The following is an 18,672-nucleotide window of genomic DNA, read 5'->3' on the forward strand; positions in this document are numbered from 1 at the left end:
ACAGCCACCACCAAAACCCTGATGCTATGCAAAATGAAGATTAGTTTGGATTGATTAATTAGCTTAGATTGATGTAAGAAACTTAAAATCTTATTATAAACTGGTTCCCTCTTAAAAAGTTCAGGAATAGTAGACTTAACATGGGAACTCTCGAGTTTTGCATAACTTAAAACATTAGGAACGGATAGCTGCTGATATCAAACCTATGAACTATAAGTAGAGGCTCTAGAAGCCTAGATCTTTCTTCTCCCAACTTAGAAACTAAGGACCGTGATCTAAAATATTGTAGGTCCCAGGCAAGCTTATTATGACTGGACCCCAGATGGGGCTTCATGCTACTTTAAAAAAAAAAAAAAAGGCAAAACAAAAATTCTTAAGCTAAATAGAGGCACCCCCATCATCAAAGATTTGCTGCTCCAAAACTATTTGACAAGAGCCCTGGGTGGCTTTTCCTCTGTTGTGCTGCCCCATGATGGCCTCGGTCCACACCTGGAGATAAACAGTGTCAGAAGAGCCTGGTACATGCTGGGTGGGTGGTTGATGCCCTCGGTGTCCGTGCCCTGGACTCCTCGTCTGCCTCACCCTGCGCTTCAAGCCACTGCAGGGGGGACGGGAATGTGGCGTCCACTTCATGTTTAATAATTTATCTGCTAATTTTTCCTCCAGTCTCCAAATGCTATGGCACTGAACCTTAAAAGCCTATTATTGTTGGTCCGAAAGCCACATGCAGCAATTGCAGGCCAAAATGAATAATACACTCATTTACTAAGAGGGGAAGGCTACATATAAATTAAATGAAGCTTGTGGAAATAGGCCGCTTTTGTTCACCCCCCCCATGCCGCCTTCCACACTGCCCCCCCCCCCACCCCGGTGGTTATAAAACAGTCCCGTCGGGGCACCTGTGTGGCTCAGTCGTTAAGCATCTGCCTTCGGCTCATGTCATGATCTCAGGGTCCTGGGATCAAGCCCCACATCCAGCTCCCTGCTCTGTAAACAGTCTGCTTCTTCCTCTCCCTCTGCCCCTCCCCCCATCATGTTTTCCCTCTCTCTCTCTCTCTCTCTCTCTCTCTCTCTCTCTCTCTCTCTCTCTCTCTCTCTCTCTCTCTCTCAGATAAATAAAATCTTTAAAAATAATAATAAACCAGTCCTCCCCCCCCGATTCATTTTCTGGTCTCCCTGATCCAGCCTCAGTTTGTATCTTCTTTATCGGGCAGTGTCTTTGTCAGTACTGGGTCCAGCCTGACATTAAACTCCCGTTGAACTCTGTCAGCCCCGTTTGGGATGCTGATGAAGGCTTTTTACAGGGGAGGCCCAGTTCTGGTCCTTTGGACATACTGGTGTAGCACGTGGAGTGGATTGTCAGGGGGCCGGAGTGGGGGAAGGGTGTTGTTCCAAAGTCACCAGTTGGCCCCAGTAGTTAGGAGAAACAGAGGACTCGTGCTTCTCACCTGGAGACGCCTGTGGACCTTTTCTTTCAGCCAGTTCACTAGATAAGTTCTGTTCTTGTTTGTGAGCGGTTCTTTCTAGAAGATTATTACCAGGCCACAGCAGGAACAGATTGTTTTGCCCTTTATTTTTGTCTTTGTTCCTTTATCTTTCTAGTTTCTAATCTGAGAAAGGAGAGTGTTTTACAATGGAAGTATTGTTGAAGCTTGGTCTTAGAAGGGGAACATACATTTATCGGGAGGAGTGGGGAGGGAAGAAGGAGCTATTGGCGTTCCAAGTGGGGTAAAGGGCTTGAGCAAAGGCATGGGAGGTGCAAAAGCCCATGGCGTGTTTGGCCAACAGCAGGATGTCGGGATGCGTCCCTCACGATGGTGACTTTTAGGTTCCCTGGTCCCGACTCTGCCACTTACAAGCTGGATGGCCCCAGACGAGTTGGCCCTTTTGTGCCTCAGTTTTCTCATCTGTCAAGTGGAGATCTCAGCTGTGGCACCTGTCTGTTGCAGATTAAATGAGAGAACATATTTAGAGAACTTGGCTCGCTGGCACGTAGTAGCTGCTCAGTTAATATTAACCTTGTCTAACTGTCTCTCAAAAGACAGAAAGTACATTGTGGAGCTCTACATACAATGACAGCTCTGTGGTTTCGGGGTTCTGAAAGCAAACTTCTCATCTGCAAAACCTTGAGAAATCCACAGGAAAGCTGATTGTTCTTTTAAGATTAACCCCGCCAAATTATCTGGGAAAACAAACAAAAAAGGTCTGCGATTCCTCCAAAGATGAAATGGTAGAGAAAACAATTCAAGCAAAGTAGTTTTGTTCTTTTCATTAATAACAGTGCTTTGCACTATTATTAATAGTGCTTTCCAGAATTATCTCCCCCTCCTTTTAAATTTTACTTTTTTAAATTTATTTTTTGCAACTTCATCCTTTAGAGCATAGCTCACAAGCCCCTTCTTAAGGCACACCATTCTTGGCATCTCGACCCCCGAACAAACTAAGAGTTAGGTCAGGTTATTTTATAGGATGTGTTACCCTGACTTTGCCCTCACTGGACTAACCACTGTTGTTATTTAACAAGTAAATATGTAAATAATTGTCTGCTTTTCTCCCCTGCAAGAGTATCTGCTCCATGAAATTTTTTTTTTAAGATTTTATTGATTCATTTGAGACACAGAGATACAGAGAGAGAGAGAGAGCATGAGCAGGGAGAGAGGCAGAGGGAGAGGGAGAAGCAGGCTCCTCACTGATCCAGGAGCCCGACATGGGGCTCGATACCAGGGCCCTGGGATCATGACCTGAGCCGAAGGCAGACACTTAACCGACTGAGCCACCCAGGCGCCCCATCTTTTTATTATTTTTTAAATGTTTACCTATGTACCTATGTACCGACCTAAGTATCTAACTTATTCAGACCGTCCCCTGAAGGATACATCTGATGTGACTGTCTTCTCAGACCTTGAGGCCTCCCTGGTGATCAGAGACAAAGTGGGTTATTTTTGCTGGCACAGTTCACAGGTGGGCAGGTGGCATGAAACTGGTCGCCCACATCCCAACACGCATGGGCCATCCACTTTAGGGAGTATCAGGGCCTGGGATGGATGGAACCCACAGAAAAGGGGCAGGGGAGAGTCTCCCCATAAGTGCAGTCAGCTCTTTATATTGATAAATGTCTCCGAGTTGCCTCCCCCTGCCAGCACTCTTGGCCATTTCTTACATGCAAGCCACTGTGCCAAGCCTTGTGCCGGAACAGGAACGCACTTAAAGAGACTGCATGCTCATAGGGGAGAGCACATCGGTTTACACTTACACAAGGCAGCTTGTGATAAATGTGCAAGATGTTCATAAAACATGCAACAGAATTTTAGAGGAGAGAGAGAGAGGACCCTTGGCTTGGAAGAGCAAAAAAAAAAAAAAAAAGAAAAGAAGAAACTTCATAAAAGAGGTGGCATTGAAGAGCCTGGAGGGTAAGGGAGGGTGTTTATATGCTGAAATGAGGCAGAGGGCATTCTAGGCTGAGACAGGAGTGGAAGCAAAGGCTTGCAGGCTGGAAACAGTGCATCTGGAGGGAATGAGCAGGAGATCAAGTTAGGAAGATAGTTTGGGGCCTGACAAGAGACCTGAATTCCTGGCAAAACAGTCCAGTCTTACTCGGTATGTAGTATTTGCTAGGTGATTTATGTTCGTTTTACAGATGACGAGACTAAGTCTCCGAAGTGTCACAGGACTTGCCCAGGAGTATCCAGCTCATAAGTGACCTGATCTGACCTCCCGTGCTCTTTTTACCCCTGGGCTTCCCTGACGTTACGTTAGCTCCTGTCAACCGCAGTACAAAGTGTTATTTCTGGCCCTGGGTGCCTGTGGTTGCTGGAGGCCAATTATTATAGATTGAATGTTAGATAAGCTTATGTAGAAAACAAAGAACAGAATTAAGGTGAGAGAAATGTAATCCTTTCTGCTCAGGGAAATCCAAACCTGATCTCTACAGAGACACCTTTACAGCCCCCTGTGAGCTACTGCGGGGATTTTAGAAACGTTTGTTGACTGTGCATTACCCCAAAGACAGGAGTCGGGTATGTGGATGGCATATTGGAACCGAGAAATCATTTCTATGACCACAGTAGACTTTTCACAATGCACTGATACTCCGTGAATGGAAGGGCTTTCTGCATAAACCAGATGGCAAAATCAAGGTTAGATTCAGCTGTCATTGATAACAAGTAAGCATTTGAGAATAAAGTATTTAATTATTTTTAGGCACTCATATTTTTTATAAAATCTTATTCGTATACATATTATCAAAACAGTGGCCCCTTAAATCCTCAAACTTATCTGCTGTAATAATGGTCTATTACAGAAACACAGTTTAGTAATAAACAGCATTAAATCTCTGGGGTTAACTCACCTGTGGATAATAACTCAGCCATTTGGCCCATGAGGCTTTACCCAAAAGGCAACCCCCCCCCACAACAAGATGATGGTGCATCTTGCCCCCAACAAGATGATGGTGCATCTTGATTGCAGAGTGGAGTTCAGCCCGCTGCAACAGAAATACCACAGATGGCGTGGCTTCAGGGATGGACATTTGTTGCTCACAGTCCTGGAGGCTAGAATTCCAAGATCAAGCTTCCAGGAGATTCAGTGTCTGGTGAGGACTTTCTTGGTTCATAGGCAGCCATCTTCTTACTGCGTGCTCCCATGTGGAAGGGGTGAGGACATTCTCTGGAGCCTCTCTCATAAGGGCACTAATCCCATTCGTGAGGGCTCCACCCCCATGATCTCATCACCACCAAGTCCCCGCCTCCTAATAACCACCTTGGGTAGTGGGGAGAGGGTAGGATTTCAACATACGAATTTGGGGACATAGGGAGGACTTTAACATTCACTCCAAAATACAAAGTTTGAGGTAGTGGGCTCTGTCCCGGTGTTACATCTATAAATAGTATCCATTATACTGCTATTGCCACTCCAAACCTCAACTTACCTAGAGATGGGAAATGTTGAAGATTGGTAAAGATGTTCAGCAATACGGAGAGAGTGTAACCAGAATCCTGCTTTAATCAAGTATATTCAAGGGACCAGAGGGAATCTTTCGCCCTCTTGTGACGTTTTGTCCTAAGAAATTGTGAGGTTTCCTTTCCTAGAGTTCCCTGGCCTAGGAGCTGTCCATCTCCGTTTTCCAGGAGGGCATGTGATTTCCCTGAGGTCTTTTGGGAGTGGGGCAAATTACTTCTGAGCTCTTGTTTAGTCCTGGGAGTTTAGGACTCCGAAGCATAGTAAAGATTTCCGTTAGCACTGACCTAATGCATTATTGAAGAAACCAAAAACTGCCTCTGATGGTGGGTTATTGCTTCTTGACTGTCTCTTAGGATTCATGTACTGAGTCTAATTCTGTATTGACAATGCCAGGGACACACAAGGATGACCTTACTCTCAGAGGTGATAGTTCCGGTCTGAGTTTATGTTCTCTTGTACAGAGGGTGATTGGGGGTACTGTCCTGTTTCCCACTGAGAAACAGGCAACCTGGACGTTATTCTAAATCTTAATGATTTTTATGAAAAAAAAAAGTATATGCTCATTTGAAAAAATTCCCACAAATAAATGTAGAACTTAAACGTAAAAAGCCTCAAAATAAAAGTCACCAGTAATCTGTTTCCTCCCTTCCAAAAAATAGCCATTGTTAACAATTTGGATAGTTGTCTTAACTTTTTTCTCCATTTAGAAATATTCGTTCTCATGCTCTCTCATCCGCTTTCCTTCCCTCCCCATCTCTCTATATTATATATACATGCAGTCCCACCACCCTTAAGAATGGATTGTGTCTTCCACAATGTTTCTCAATTTGCTTTTTTCACTTACCAGTAGATCTTGGTCTTTCCCCTGCCGCCCCTCCCCACTTACCCATGTCAGTATATAAAAATCTACCTCATTGTAACGGCTGTTAAGTGTTCTATTTCATTTCCTTTTCTTTTTGGAAGTGCTATAAATTATTTCTCCCACTCCCCCCTCCATTTTTGTCCTAAACTCCTATTGAAAAATATTTGCACTCTTTCCAGTTTTTTTTTTTCTCTTGCCAACAATGAGCAACCAGCATCTTAATTCTGAGCCATTTTAAAGCTTTCTAACAGTTGTCCAGTTGACGGCTATTTTAGTCTCGGGAACGTGGAACCCTACTGTTCAGACAGAGCCCTGTGCAGAGCCTTGGTGTGCAAAATAGATAGCAATGGGCTCTTCAGGTGAGCATGCCCGTGGGAGGCCACTAGCCCTTGAGCTGTCTACCGGAGCTCACAGAGCACACAGTGAGACCTTCTAAAGCCTTGAGAAGAATCTCTGCAAGTGGAGCCATCTAGAGAGCTTGAACCCTGAATTAGGACTCACGTCATGGAGCAGCGAACCTGCGAGGAACTGTCCTGGCGCATTGGCTGTGGGGAGCAGAGCAGTACGCTGGGCCTCCGGGAGGCGTGCACCACCCTTTGTGCCTCGTTTTTGCACCCAAGGAGGGTGCATGTCCCTTCGAGCAGCAGGAGTTGCTAAGGCCCACAGCAGTGGGTGCCCCGCCTCTGGTAAAGAAGGAAGGGGAACTCTTCAGGTACCCCTTTGACCATCTGCCTGTCTACCTCCTTGCCTCACTTTCTGTTTCGAACACTCCTAGGGTTGAAAATGTTATAACAAACTTGTATTGCCTTGTGTGCTCAAATCATTTTTAGAAATTTAAATGAAAATTCCCAAACAGTAACTTAGCAGGAAGTGGAAGATCCTAGTTTCCTTCACCCTCAGCCACCACTCCGATATCACACTTACTACTTTGGCCTTATATTGCCTCACTTTTTCTACGCATCTCCATAAGCACGTACACTTTCTTACAAAGACAGGATCATGCTATACACAGGTATATATCGTTTTGTGCTTAATACATCACAGACATCATTATACATCCAAACATACAGATAGATGTACCTCCTTCTCTTTATTAGCTGCATCATTTCCACGATATGACAATGCAACAGTTTTAACTAGTCCCTTATAGCTGCGTTGTTTGTCCTGCTGAGCTTGGAGTTGATACAAAGATACCTTCGTCCTCAGAGAGGAGCTAGTAGGCAGCACACAGCTCACCTAGTATCTTCAACTAAGCCCTCATTTCAGCTTCTGTTCACATCTCACCTTCTTCCAGGGTTTGCAAGTGACCTGTTTTCTTGACCATTCTCTCCTTTTGGTGGCTTTATGCTTTGGGTGTGTGTGACTTCTCTGTGTCCTTACAGAGGCCTCTGGAATATTCTCCTTTGGTGTTGTGCAGACCCTTTGAAACTGCCCAGATTGGGAAACAGGAGAGCCTGAAATCTCAGAAAATTATAAAAAATCCTGTGATGATTGTTTTTGCAAGCTTCCCTGGCTCTTACTGTATCTATGAAGTGACAAGGCTGAGCTCTGGCTGAGCTTCCTCGCTGCTGACTACTTGTGTGTGCTTCTCGCCGAGTGTCTCCAGGTGAAACCTTTCAGAGTGCACCAGTCACGACGGGGAAGTCATATTCTGCATTTATCCGAACAGTTTAGAACAGTTTCTTGCAAACCTCTTGAATTCCAAAACTCACTAGAGAAGCTTGTTTAAAGAAACAAATGGACTAAGTGATGAAGGTGGTAAATTTTATGTCATATGTATTTTGTGCCCCCCCCCACACACACACACAAAGAGAAGAAAAAGCACATGGACCAGATTTCACTTAGTAGCTATAAAAAAAAGATGAAGGTGTACTTTATGTGCAATGATGGAATGGTTTTTTTTTTTTTTTTTAAGATTTTGAGAGAGAGAGAGGAGGAGCAGAGAGAGGGGGACAGGCAGACTCTGCATTGAGCACAGAGCTGATGTTGGGGCTCGATCCCACAACCCTGAGACCATGACCTGAGTGGAAATCAAGAGTTGGACACTTAACAGACTGAGCCAGGTGCCCCAGTGATGGAATCATCTTGAAGACCTGTTGTTAAGTGTGAGGTGGGGTGAAGGGAGTTGCAAAATGGTGTCAAGCAGCAGATAATACGCTTTGCCTCAGGGAAGGGTAGCTGGATGGCGGGGGGGGGATGGGAGTGAGGAGTGTTACCTTTGGCATTTTGAATCCTGTAGCTCTAGTACCTATTGAAAGCTTTTTTTTTTTTAAGTTAGATTTCCAAGTTTCTATCTTGGATAGTGTGGCTCAATACATTTAAGGTGGCACCTGGGAATTCATAGATATTTTTTAAACGACAGCTTAGTGAGGTCTGATTGATTCATGTATTATAAGATCCATCCTTCTCCTAAGCGTACAATTCGGTGGGCTTTAGGGCATTCACAGAGTTGCGCAACTGTCATCACTAATTCCAGAACATTTTCATCACCCCGAAAGGCAGTCCCTGATCCATTAAGTAGTCAGTCCCTGTTCCTCTCTCCCAGGCTCCAGGCAGGTGCCCGTCTACTTTTTGTTTCTCTGGATCTGCCTATTCTTACTATTTCATGTAAAAATGCAGTCTGACAATACAGGTCTTTTATGATCGACTCCTTTCATTTAGCATCACGATTTCAAGGCTCACCCATATCGGAGCCTGTATGTATGTGTACGTGGCATCCACGTACGTTCAGAGGAGCTGCCGGGTCCTGCAAAGCGGCTGTACCGTGATACGTTCCCATCGGCGATATTGAGCCTGGGAACCTGTATTTTTTTGCAAGGCTGATGATTCTTGTGATAAAGCAGTTTTGGAAAACTGGCTCTGAGAGGAGCTCAGTCCCTCTTCCTGGGAGCAGGGATGCTGGCTGTGTCTGCCCTCCGCCAGTAGCCGGCAGCACTGAAGGACACGTCAGAACGAACTCTAGGGTGGGACCAGCTGGGCCTCAGTGGTATTTTTGGTTTTCTTTTCTTTCTTTTTTTTTTTAAGTGGGCTGTGGAAAAGAAGCCTGGTTGTTCCATGAAACCTCAGAAGATTCAGGTAGAAAAAGATATAGCATAGGGAAGCTTGTACATATACCTGCTTTTTCCTTCCCCTTGTGAAACAGGAATAATAGTCTTTGTGGATGGCAATCTGATTTCTCCTTTTTCTGTAGGTCTTTACAACAAAACAAGGGGTGCGTGGGTGGCTCAGTTGGTTAAGGATCTGACTCTTGATTTTTGGCTTGGGTCCTGAGATCTGCACTCAGCATGGTGTCTGCTGGAGATGCGTGTGTGCTCTCTCTCTCGCTCTCTCTCTCTCTAATAGCCACAAAAGTGTTCAGTGGTATTGATGAGATTATTCCAAACTCCATGAGGAAAAACTGTTTTCATATACAGTAGGATTTGAGCCCTAATTACAAAGTCGAAATTGAGAAGTCTCCTAGATAAGATTTTATATATGGAGTAAGTCTTCTGAGGATAGAAATAAAAATCTGCTTTGCAACACTGTGGAACATTGCCTGCCCCAACCCCTAAATAACTGTTTATTTTAGCTCTCTCCTTTGGAATGGGAACTGAGTGGGGCATTTGTGAGGAACAGAGCGCCAGGCACAAAGCTGCTCCCTCTTTAATGAGGCATAATAATAGGCACTTTTCTTGGGGCCACTTGGTAACAAACGCATAAATAGAATAAATAAATGGTCTTTCAAGTTGTTCTGAGCAGAGTTTTGGATTCCGCTGAGAGAGGCTCTTCACCTTGTTCATTACGGACTTAATGTTTTCACCAGAAAGCAATTGCTATAGAGCCATGGGGACAGAGAGCTTTTCCTGCAGAAGGAAGACAGCCAGACCTGGTGGGGTCCAGGCCTGCCTGAGCTTAAAGGGGGGTAATGGCAGTGGTGAATTCAGCTCTGTTTCTTTATCGTGTAGTGTGGTTACGTATCAGTGATATGAAATGTATCACTGTAAGCATTTTTCAGTGTGCAGTTCACTGGCTTTAGGTGCATTCACAATGCCATGCAATCCCCTCACCCCTGTCCATTTCCAGAACGTTTTCCTCATTCCAGACTGAATGAAAAGCATATCCCTGAAAACAGTAACTACACCCCGCTCCCTGTTCAGCTGTCTGCTCTATGAATTCGACTCCTCTGCCTCAGGAAAGGGAAATCCTATGCATTTGTCCTCTGGTCCGATCTATTTTCTTAGCGTGATGTTTTCAGGATGCGTGCATGTTGGGGCACGTGTTAGAATTTCCTTCCTTCTCAGGCTGAATGCTATCCCATGGTGTGGATGTTTCGCATTTTGCTTATCTGTTCCTCTGCTGGCAGATGCCCGGGTTGTTGCTGCTGTTTGGCCCTTGTGACCTGTCCTTCCACACACACTCTTGCACACATACCTGTTTGAGTCCCTGCCATCATTTCTTTGGAAGGTACTCCTGGAAGTGGAGCTGCGGGGCCAGGTGGTAGGTCCGTGTGTCACTTTCTGAGTGGCCACCAAACCAGTTCCTACAGCCGCTGAGCGGTTTCACGTCCCCACCCGCGGCGCACCGGCGTTCCAGTTTCTCAACATCTTTGCCAACGCCTGCTAGTCACTGATTTTCAGCAGTGCCCATCCTGATGTTATCTCCTAGGGATGAAATCTCACTGTGGATTTGATTTGCATGTTTCTAATGATTATTGATGTTGGGCATCCGTTCATGTGCTTGTTGACCATTTGTGTGTTTTCTTCGGAGAAATGTCTATTCAGGTCCTTTGCCCGTTGTTGATCAGGTTACCTGTTTTGCTCTTGCTGGAGAATGTCTTCATATATTCTAGATACAAACCCCTTATCAGATCTAGGAGTTGCAGGTTGATTTTTTTTTTTTTTTTTAGTGCAGATTTGATTGCATTGCTTAGAGTGGGCGATGGCCTTGACCATCCCTGGGCTACTTTAACCTGGCCACTCACTTTCTGAGCCTATTTCCTTATGTGGGCATGGAAACCATTGTGCCTTCCCCACAGGACTGCCGAGGACTAAGAATACAAACTGCTTTACGACAGGGCCTGGGAGTCTCCCTGGTTCCCTCCAACGCTGCCTTTTACTACTGTCTGTAGCCTGAGACAGGAGACCCTGCAGCCTCCACCTCTGTCTACCAGAGTCCGCATCAGGTGTCTTTTCCCAGCGGCCCTGTATCTAATCTCTTTCTGTCCGGAAAGATGGACATCAGCTTCTTTGTGTCCCCCCCTGCCCCCGACCAAAGGACACAACAGGCTCCGAGAAAATAGTTATTTAGTGTGATCACGTTGGTCTCACCCCGATGTCGACTCTCGCCTCCTTTTCTCTGTGTGCTCACAGTGCCTGTTCACTGCTTGGTGAATGTGGTAGGGTTGTGAGTTCAGTTTGGGAGAGACAGCCTGGGAAGGGAGTTTCTGGAAAGCTCTGAGAGAGCTGCCTTTCCTTAACGTGGTTTTTGTTGTCTTTTTTTTTTGCTTTGAAAAGGGAAGAGAAGGCACCCCACCCCCCACCAGCTGCAGCCGCACACTCTTCTCATTAAGTGCAGGCCTTTGTTGTTGCATGTGCCCCTCTGGGGTGCTGGGTGGGGTTCCGGCGGGGGTTCAGGATGCCGTGTGCCAGTGCCGTGTCCTCTCCGCATCACTGGGAGTCGTTCCGGAGTGGAAGTGTACTTATTTGGACCATGCAAACGTTTGATCTTCTTGGGTAGTTTAAGATTTCACTTGTCAGGTCAGTGTTTTGTCTGTTTTGACCTTGAGGCTTTTTCTCATGGTGAATGCTTTGGCAGTTCTAGAAAGAACTCTGTCTCCCTCTCAGCCCCCACCTCAGTCCTTCCTCCTCTCCCCATCCATTCCTTCCTGTCTCTGTCCTCCCATTGCTGCCTCCCGCCCAGCTCTTCCTCTTTCCATCCCCCTCTTCCTCTTCCTCTCCCCTTGCCTTGCTTTCTCTCACCCTTTGAGGTCTTCTTGTTCTACGGAATACTAAACATTTTTTTAAAATATCTTCATTTCCCAAGTGATTCTCTGGAACAATTCACCTAGTCGGAAGTCTCTAAAGCTGTGTATGCATGTGTGCACGTATGTGCACGTGTGGATTCCTTCAGATGTCTCAGTTATTTCTTTAACAAATCCAGGGTGCGCCAGGGTAGACGCAGGCAGATGGGAGTTTGCGCCCTACTCTGCCTCAGTGTACCCAGGACCCTGACGCAGGACCATTCGTCCTTCCACACCTTGGTTCCCGTCTGTGAAGTGTGCCCGGTGACTCTGCTTCCCCATGCGGGGCACTGGAGGGTTCCGGCAACCAGTCCAGGTTGAGCCCTCAGTCCCCACAGCTGTGATTTCTTGGCTTTCTATAAAAATTTGCCACTTGCTTATTTCACTTAATTCTTAAAGCCAGTTTGCAGTTCTTTGAGCTGAGTTGCTCAGTGAAGGAAGGAGGGAGAGAGGGGGAGATGGAAGGCAACAGGAGTGCCCTCTCAACTCTCAACTGAATGTTCCACCAGTCGGTTAAGGTTGCAGAAACCCTCTTGTGGGACCTGTCCACTGTATGGGGCCCTCAACGTGGCCCAACTTCCACAGAATTCTCAGGACGGGCCTGCAGGCCTAGTGAAGAACAAAGCAGAACCTGAATTTTTCGGAGTTCTCATACACAGACTTTTCTTCTGTCTTGCAGCTGATGCCTTTTTCAAAGCCGCTATAAGCCTCATTCCAGAAGTTCCAAAGATGATTAATATCGATGGAAAGATGCGACCGTCGGAGTCATTCCTTCTGGAATTCCTCTGCAATTTCTTTTCTACTTTATTAATAGTTCCGGTACGTTTTGCCAGAAGAGCTATAGGTGATGTCCTTCTTTGATCTGCTTTATATACATTCTTAGCCCTAAAAGTGCAGGGATGTCCTATCTGTATCTTTGTGTTGGTTTTCTAGTCAGATGTTTAAATTACTCAATTTATCTTCTTTTCTTTTCTTTTTTTTAAACTATTATTTATTATGTAATCTCTTCCCCCAACGCAGGGCTCAAACTCATGATCCCGAGATCCCACATGCTCTGTTGACCAAGCCAGCCAGGTGCCCCTAAATTACTCAGTGTATTTTACATTCATTATGTGTCCTGGGTGTCTTAGTTGAGGTTCTCATACGATCAAGGGGGTGCCACTTACCGGGTAAGGGCTCAGGTCTTGGTACCGAGATGCCTAGGGTGGAACCTCGGCTCCCCCTCCTTCCAGCTCTGCAGGCTCGGGCAGTCGTGTCCCATGACTGGGCTGCAGTCTTCTCATCTATAAAATGGAAATAATAATAGTGTCTCTATCTCTGGATTGTTGGGAGGGTTAAGGGAGTGAATATACATACGCGATTAGAACAGTTGGCACATACTCAGCCCTGTAAAAGGTGTTGGTGATGTTCTTTCAGTGGCAACTACTAGAAACCAAAACAAGGTGGCTGAGGTCAAAGGAGACATTGTTGGAAGCGTGCTGGGGTTTCTCGTGGGACATACGAGCAGTCAGGCTTGAGCTGGCAGGAATCAAGGCCCCTCTCCAGACCCAGCGCCAGGACCCTCAGTATCTAGCAGGGGTTCTTAACTCGGGGTCTGCCTACTCCCTGAAGGTCTGGCGGGGGCAACCATGAATTTAGATGATAAAAAAAAAGATCTTAATTTTTACAAATCTCAGTGAATAAACTTAGCCCTTTGCTTCACTGTGAGTTATAGGCAACGGGCCACATAGTAGTGACATAGCTGGGACTTTGTCACCAACGAAATCAGCCGTATGTTCTTAACACATTTCAGGTGTGACATATTTCAGAGGATGGCTAATTAAATGTATTCACCAAGAAGTAATAGAACACGATATGACAAATACATTGAAAAAATATGTTGACAAGTATATTTTAGCATAATTGGTTTCCTTTGTAGTCTTATGTATTTTATTTTCTGCATTAAAAATTGTGTTCTGAGGAGCCCGTAGCCTTCACCAGGCTGTGACAGGGCCAGGCACAAAACAAGACTGGCTCCTGGTAGAGCCCAATGTCTGTAGGAATCAGGAATCCTTGTTAAAATACAGATTCTTGGGACCCCTCTTCCAGAGAGGCTCACTGAAGAGTTTGGGATTGGGCCCTGAGTCAGCATTTTTGAAAGCCTCTTGAGTAAGTCAGGGGTGGACAGTCCTAGGACCACACTTTGACAGGAAGTAACTCTGCTCTCATGGGTACAAGGTTCCTTTCTGGGGTGACACAAATGTTCTAAAATTGATTGTGGTGATAGTTGCAAATCTCTGTGACTATACTATCACTGAAGTGTGCATTTTGTGTGGCTGAATTGTCTGGCATTCGAATGGTCTCGTGGAGGAGCTGAGGAGACAAAAAATGACTCGGTTTCCAAGTGTTGCAGTTGAGATCCCAAGTTCTCCAGAGAGAGGATGGTGTGGCCAAGAGCTCAATGCTTGGCTTCAGTGTTTTCAGATCACTTTCTTAGTCCTTTGTATCATCGGTTTCTCTTTTTTGGATAGCCCAGTTGTCAAGTGAGGGGACCAAAAAGAATCAGAGTTTCTAAGGAGCCAGCTGATGAATGTCATTGTTTACTGGTGAATTGGGATGCATTTTCCTTCTGCACATGGGGTTTTCTTCACGTCAAAAATCACTGGAGCCTTGACAAAAGCCTCGTGCTTGGAGTCAGAAACTTGAGTGCTGTCTGACCCAGTGACTCAGCAGCATTGTGGCTTTGGGAAAGTTTTCTAACTCTTCGGAGCCTCAATTGTCACCTTTCTAAAATGTCACCAGAATGCCCACCTGGCAGGGCTGCTGTAAGGCTGGATGAAACAACAGATCTGAAAGTGCTTCGGGACCCAGAAGCTCTGTCCCTGGGGCTGCGCATGGATGACCAGTGGGTGGAATCCAGCCCGTAAACAGGCTCTTTTGGCCACATAATGATGGAAAACATTTGGAATGAATTACCCACATTTAAAAATTGTTGGATCACAGGAAAACCCGATTTTCAGCTCCTCTTGAAAAATCCGATCCCGCCATGTGGGGCCCACATTCTCCGACCTGGCCAGTTGGCCACAGCTTGGGAGCAGCTGCCCCATTTTGGGGGGCGGTGCCCTCTCTGCAGTTCCAGTGGGCATCTCCGGACCCACTGAACCCATTTCTGTTGCCTATTGGCCCCTTAGGCATTCATGGGAATGTCCCCCTGGTCTCAGCAGATTTTTTCGTTCCCGATATCAGTGTGCATGCTTTTGCTGGGGTTTAGTAAAGATAATGAGATGAAGAATAGCCCCAGTGCGACTGCTCATCCATTGCCTTGTGCCGGGAAGTCCTTCCGCATCATTCAGTGTCTAGGATTCCTCCCCCCAAGCCCTGCAAGGGAGGAGTCACTGTGCCTTGTCCACTTAGGGCACCCCGGAGCTGGGGAGCCCGTGCGGCTTGCCTGAGGCCGCACGGCTAGTGAGCAGCCAAGTCAGGATTTGAACCCAGGTCTTTGCCGCTCCGGAGCCTGGCTGCAGCATCTGAGCCTGAAACGTTTACAGTGCACTTATCTGCTCGAGCTTGAGCCTTAGCAACCGTCTATCCCTCCCATGGGATGCAGCTACCACGGGCGGGCTTTGAGGGCCCAGATGTTCAGCCTGAAGAGCCGAGGCTAAGTGCTGAGTGGGCTCCCGGGCCAGAGGATGGGCTGCACCTGAGGTGCGTCTGTTGTGAGGAGGTTTAGCGTGGAGACGACTGTCCTCTCCCGCTTATATCCTGGTTCACATCATATCCTTTCATGTCACAGCTTTTACTGTTTAATTTTTTTCATTTAATGTTATTGTTGTAAGGACACTTAAAACGAGATCTACTCTCAACCCATATTTAAGTGTATGATACGGTAGGATTGACTACAGGCACAGTATTGGACAGAGATCTCTAGAGCTTATTCGTCTTGCCAATTGAACCTTGAAGCCCACTGATGAGTAGCTCCCCGTTTCCTCCTCCCCTCCAGCCCCTGGCAGCCATCATCCCACCCTTTGATTCTGTGAACGTAACTCTTTCAGATGGCCTTATATAAGCAGAATCGTGCAGTATTTGTCTTTCTGTGATGGGCTTATTTCACTTAGCTTAAGGGCCTCCAAGGTTCATCCATGTTGTCGTATTTGACAACCTTTCCTTCTTTTTTAAGGCTGAATATTAATCTGTTGTAGATCAGGTTTTCTTCATCCATCAATGGGCATTTAGGTTCTTTCCATATCTTGGCTACTCCAAATAGCGCCGCACTAAGCATGGGAGTACCAATATCTCTTAGAGATCCTGATTTCAACTCTCTGGATAAATACCCAGAGGTGGCATTGCTGGATCTTAGGGTAGCTCTATTTTTAACTGAGGAACCCCCATACTGTTTTCCAGAGTGGCTGCATCAGTTTACATCCCTGCCAACTGTGTACAAGGCTTTTAAAAGGCCTTGATTCATTTTATTTGTTGAGAAAAAACTTGAAGTGATTTTAGACTAAATAAACCACCTGGCCCACTTTATTCATATTTAGAAATGCAGAAATAAACATTCCCCCAGGCCAGCCCTCTCTCTGGCAAACTGTACCGGTGTGGGAGCATTTGGAAGCATTCTGCTTTGGTGTTCGCCGCGGTCAGCCTCTTGGTGGGCTGCAGAGAGATTTCTCTATATAACTGAGCTAATGCATTTCTCCTAACATTTTGGTAGGACATGTAGTCTTCACTGAATAGGTTCATTGTTAACACTTCAGAGGCCTAATTTTGATTCAGTTGACTTTTATAGGCAATGGAAATGTTACTACCATCAGTTTTCTGGCCCTGATCACCTAGGACACAGCAGGGAAACGTCTTTTTCTACTCCTTATCCTTGTGAAGAGGTCCAGCCCTGAGCATGACATGGGGTCTGAGTGCTGAGCTTCATTCATCCCATCTATTCTGTAAATACTTGCTGATCTGGGAATTCAGGAGTGAACCAGAGAAGTGTGTCCTCCACTCAGGAAGACAGACACTAAACAAATAAATACATACTTAAAACTACAGTTGTATAAAGTCCCACAAAAAAATACAGGGACTTCTGAGAACCCAGATTTGAAAGGAAGTGGGTCAGGGAAGTTTCCCAAGAACGTGCTGCTAGAGCTGAGATCCACAGGATGACTAGTAATGAAGGGCCTCGGGGGGACAGGAGAGGGCATTCTGGGCAGAGGGGGCAGCATGGGTAAAGGCCCTCAGGTGGGAAGGCACACCCTGCATTGGAGGGACCAGAAGAGAGCCTCAGTGACTCGTCTGTGGTGGTGCTGAGGGACACCGGGGGCGTGAGCCAGTCAGGCAGGCGTGGGCTCCTGCAGAGCCACGTAGTCCCCCAGACAGTGAGCTGGTTCCTGACAGCCTCGCATCCCCATGCCGCTCTGTCCCCCGCCCTCCCACTTCATTTCCCCCTCTTTCCTGCCCTGCTCCTCCCAGCGCCATGCCCCATCCTGCCCCATGTTCTGGCTCCTTTTCTGAAGGACTTTATTATTTATCACCAACACTTACACACCCCTTCCAGTGAGCCAGCCAGAAGTTCACAAATACTCCACAAACAGGCCTGTTACTCTCTTCATTGGCACAGAGAGGTGAAGTGACTTACCCAGGGTCACCAGCTCGTAAGCAGCCAAGACCAGAGTAAAAGCCAGGATGTCTGTGCTCAGTGCATCTTTGCCGCCTCTGATCTTCACGATCCTGGGAAATCAGTCATTTCTGGGGTATTCCTTCTTCTGCCAAGGAATGGCATTTAATACAGGGATTCCTGCAGACCAGAACCAGGGACCCAAAGGGATATTGCGAATAGTGGAAGCCAGGTCACCTGTCTGTCCATCTGAGAGGGAGAGAGAGAGAGTTGATTGGGAGCTGCCTCATAAGCACTGGTTTGCTCTGTCAGGGAGGCAGCCTCAGCAGGGATGTTGGGGGGGGCGGGGGGGGGGCACCTTGCTCTGCTTGCATTGCCAGCTGAATCCAGGACCTTTTTGTTCTTCTAATTTTGTTTTTAAAGATTTATTTATTTATTTTAGGGAGTGGGGGAGGGGCAGAGGAAGAGAAAATCCTGAAACAGATTTCCTGCTGAGTGCGGAGCAGGACACAGGGCTCCATCCCAGGACCCTGAGATCATGACCTGAGCTGAAACCAAGGGTGGGCCACTTAACTGAGCCACCCAGGCGCCCCTTTCTCTTCTTCCTCTTTTTTTAAATCTGTGTTTGCTCGCCTTGTTTCGGTTGCTGGCACTGAAGTATCAAAGTACAATTAAAAAGAAAATGTTACAACCACTGAAGCATGGATATCCTATGGAAAACTTTTTCCTGGTGCAGAAGGTTGGAAATAGTCTCATCTCTTCAGTTATGAGCAAAAAGCTCCCGGAAATGGCTTACTGCAGACCTTTCTGTCTCCATGACCCCTTCCTTCCCCCTCGGTGGAGGTGTGCTGAATGGGCTCCCACTGCAGTTACGATGGCGGGGTTGAAATTGTGACTGGAACATTCAGATTGTTGTTTCTTCCCAAGGCAGATCCTTAAATAAAAAATATTTTTGAACATCCACATAGCAGAACAAAATAGCCCAGTCAGAAACAGCTGTTCACAGAGCGCGGCAGCAGTGAGTTGCCAGCTGAGAGCGACTCTAAATGGAAGGCAGACCACAGCGAGGGCGATTTTGATCACTCCAGTCTGAGGCGCTCAGCCTCGAGTGCATCGTGCGTCCTCTCTCTTGCTGATACCCAGGCACAACTCCTGTAGATGTTAACAGCTGTACCAAACCTCTCGCACCCCTCCACCCTCCTTCTCCTGGTCGAAAGTGTACTACTGGTCAGGTCCCAGCCGTCCTGGTCCCAGCCTTTGTCGTCC

At 46.5% G+C, this 18,672-nt stretch overlaps 1 protein-coding gene and 1 long non-coding RNA gene across 6 annotated transcripts in view; one reads left to right on the plus strand and one right to left on the minus strand.

The window, feature by feature from the left end:
* The window catches only part of VPS35L (VPS35 endosomal protein sorting factor like), a 118,444-nt gene that overhangs the window by 82,844 nt on the left and 16,928 nt on the right, over nt 1-18,672 (plus strand). For 4 of the 5 annotated variants that reach the window (XM_027610275.2, XM_027610276.2, XM_027610277.2 and 1 more), the window contains one exon: nt 12,499-12,638. The exons of the other annotated variant lie outside the window; for it this stretch is intronic. In XM_027610275.2, the coding sequence (XP_027466076.1) occupies nt 12,499-12,638 (140 nt within the window). The remainder of the gene's footprint in view (nt 1-12,498; nt 12,639-18,672) is intronic. 5 annotated transcript variants of the gene reach the window in all.
* Nucleotides 3,978-17,772, minus strand: LOC113931969. The gene is made up of 3 exons (XR_003522935.2): nt 17,428-17,772; nt 12,986-13,102; nt 3,978-7,541 (listed from the first exon to the last, which is right to left on the minus strand). It is a non-coding gene; the product is annotated as an uncharacterized LOC113931969 (long non-coding RNA).

The sequence above is a fragment of the Zalophus californianus genome, chromosome 10 (assembly GCF_009762305.2).
Source record: "Zalophus californianus isolate mZalCal1 chromosome 10, mZalCal1.pri.v2, whole genome shotgun sequence".
In the NCBI taxonomy this organism is placed as follows: Eukaryota; Metazoa; Chordata; class Mammalia; order Carnivora; family Otariidae; genus Zalophus; species Zalophus californianus.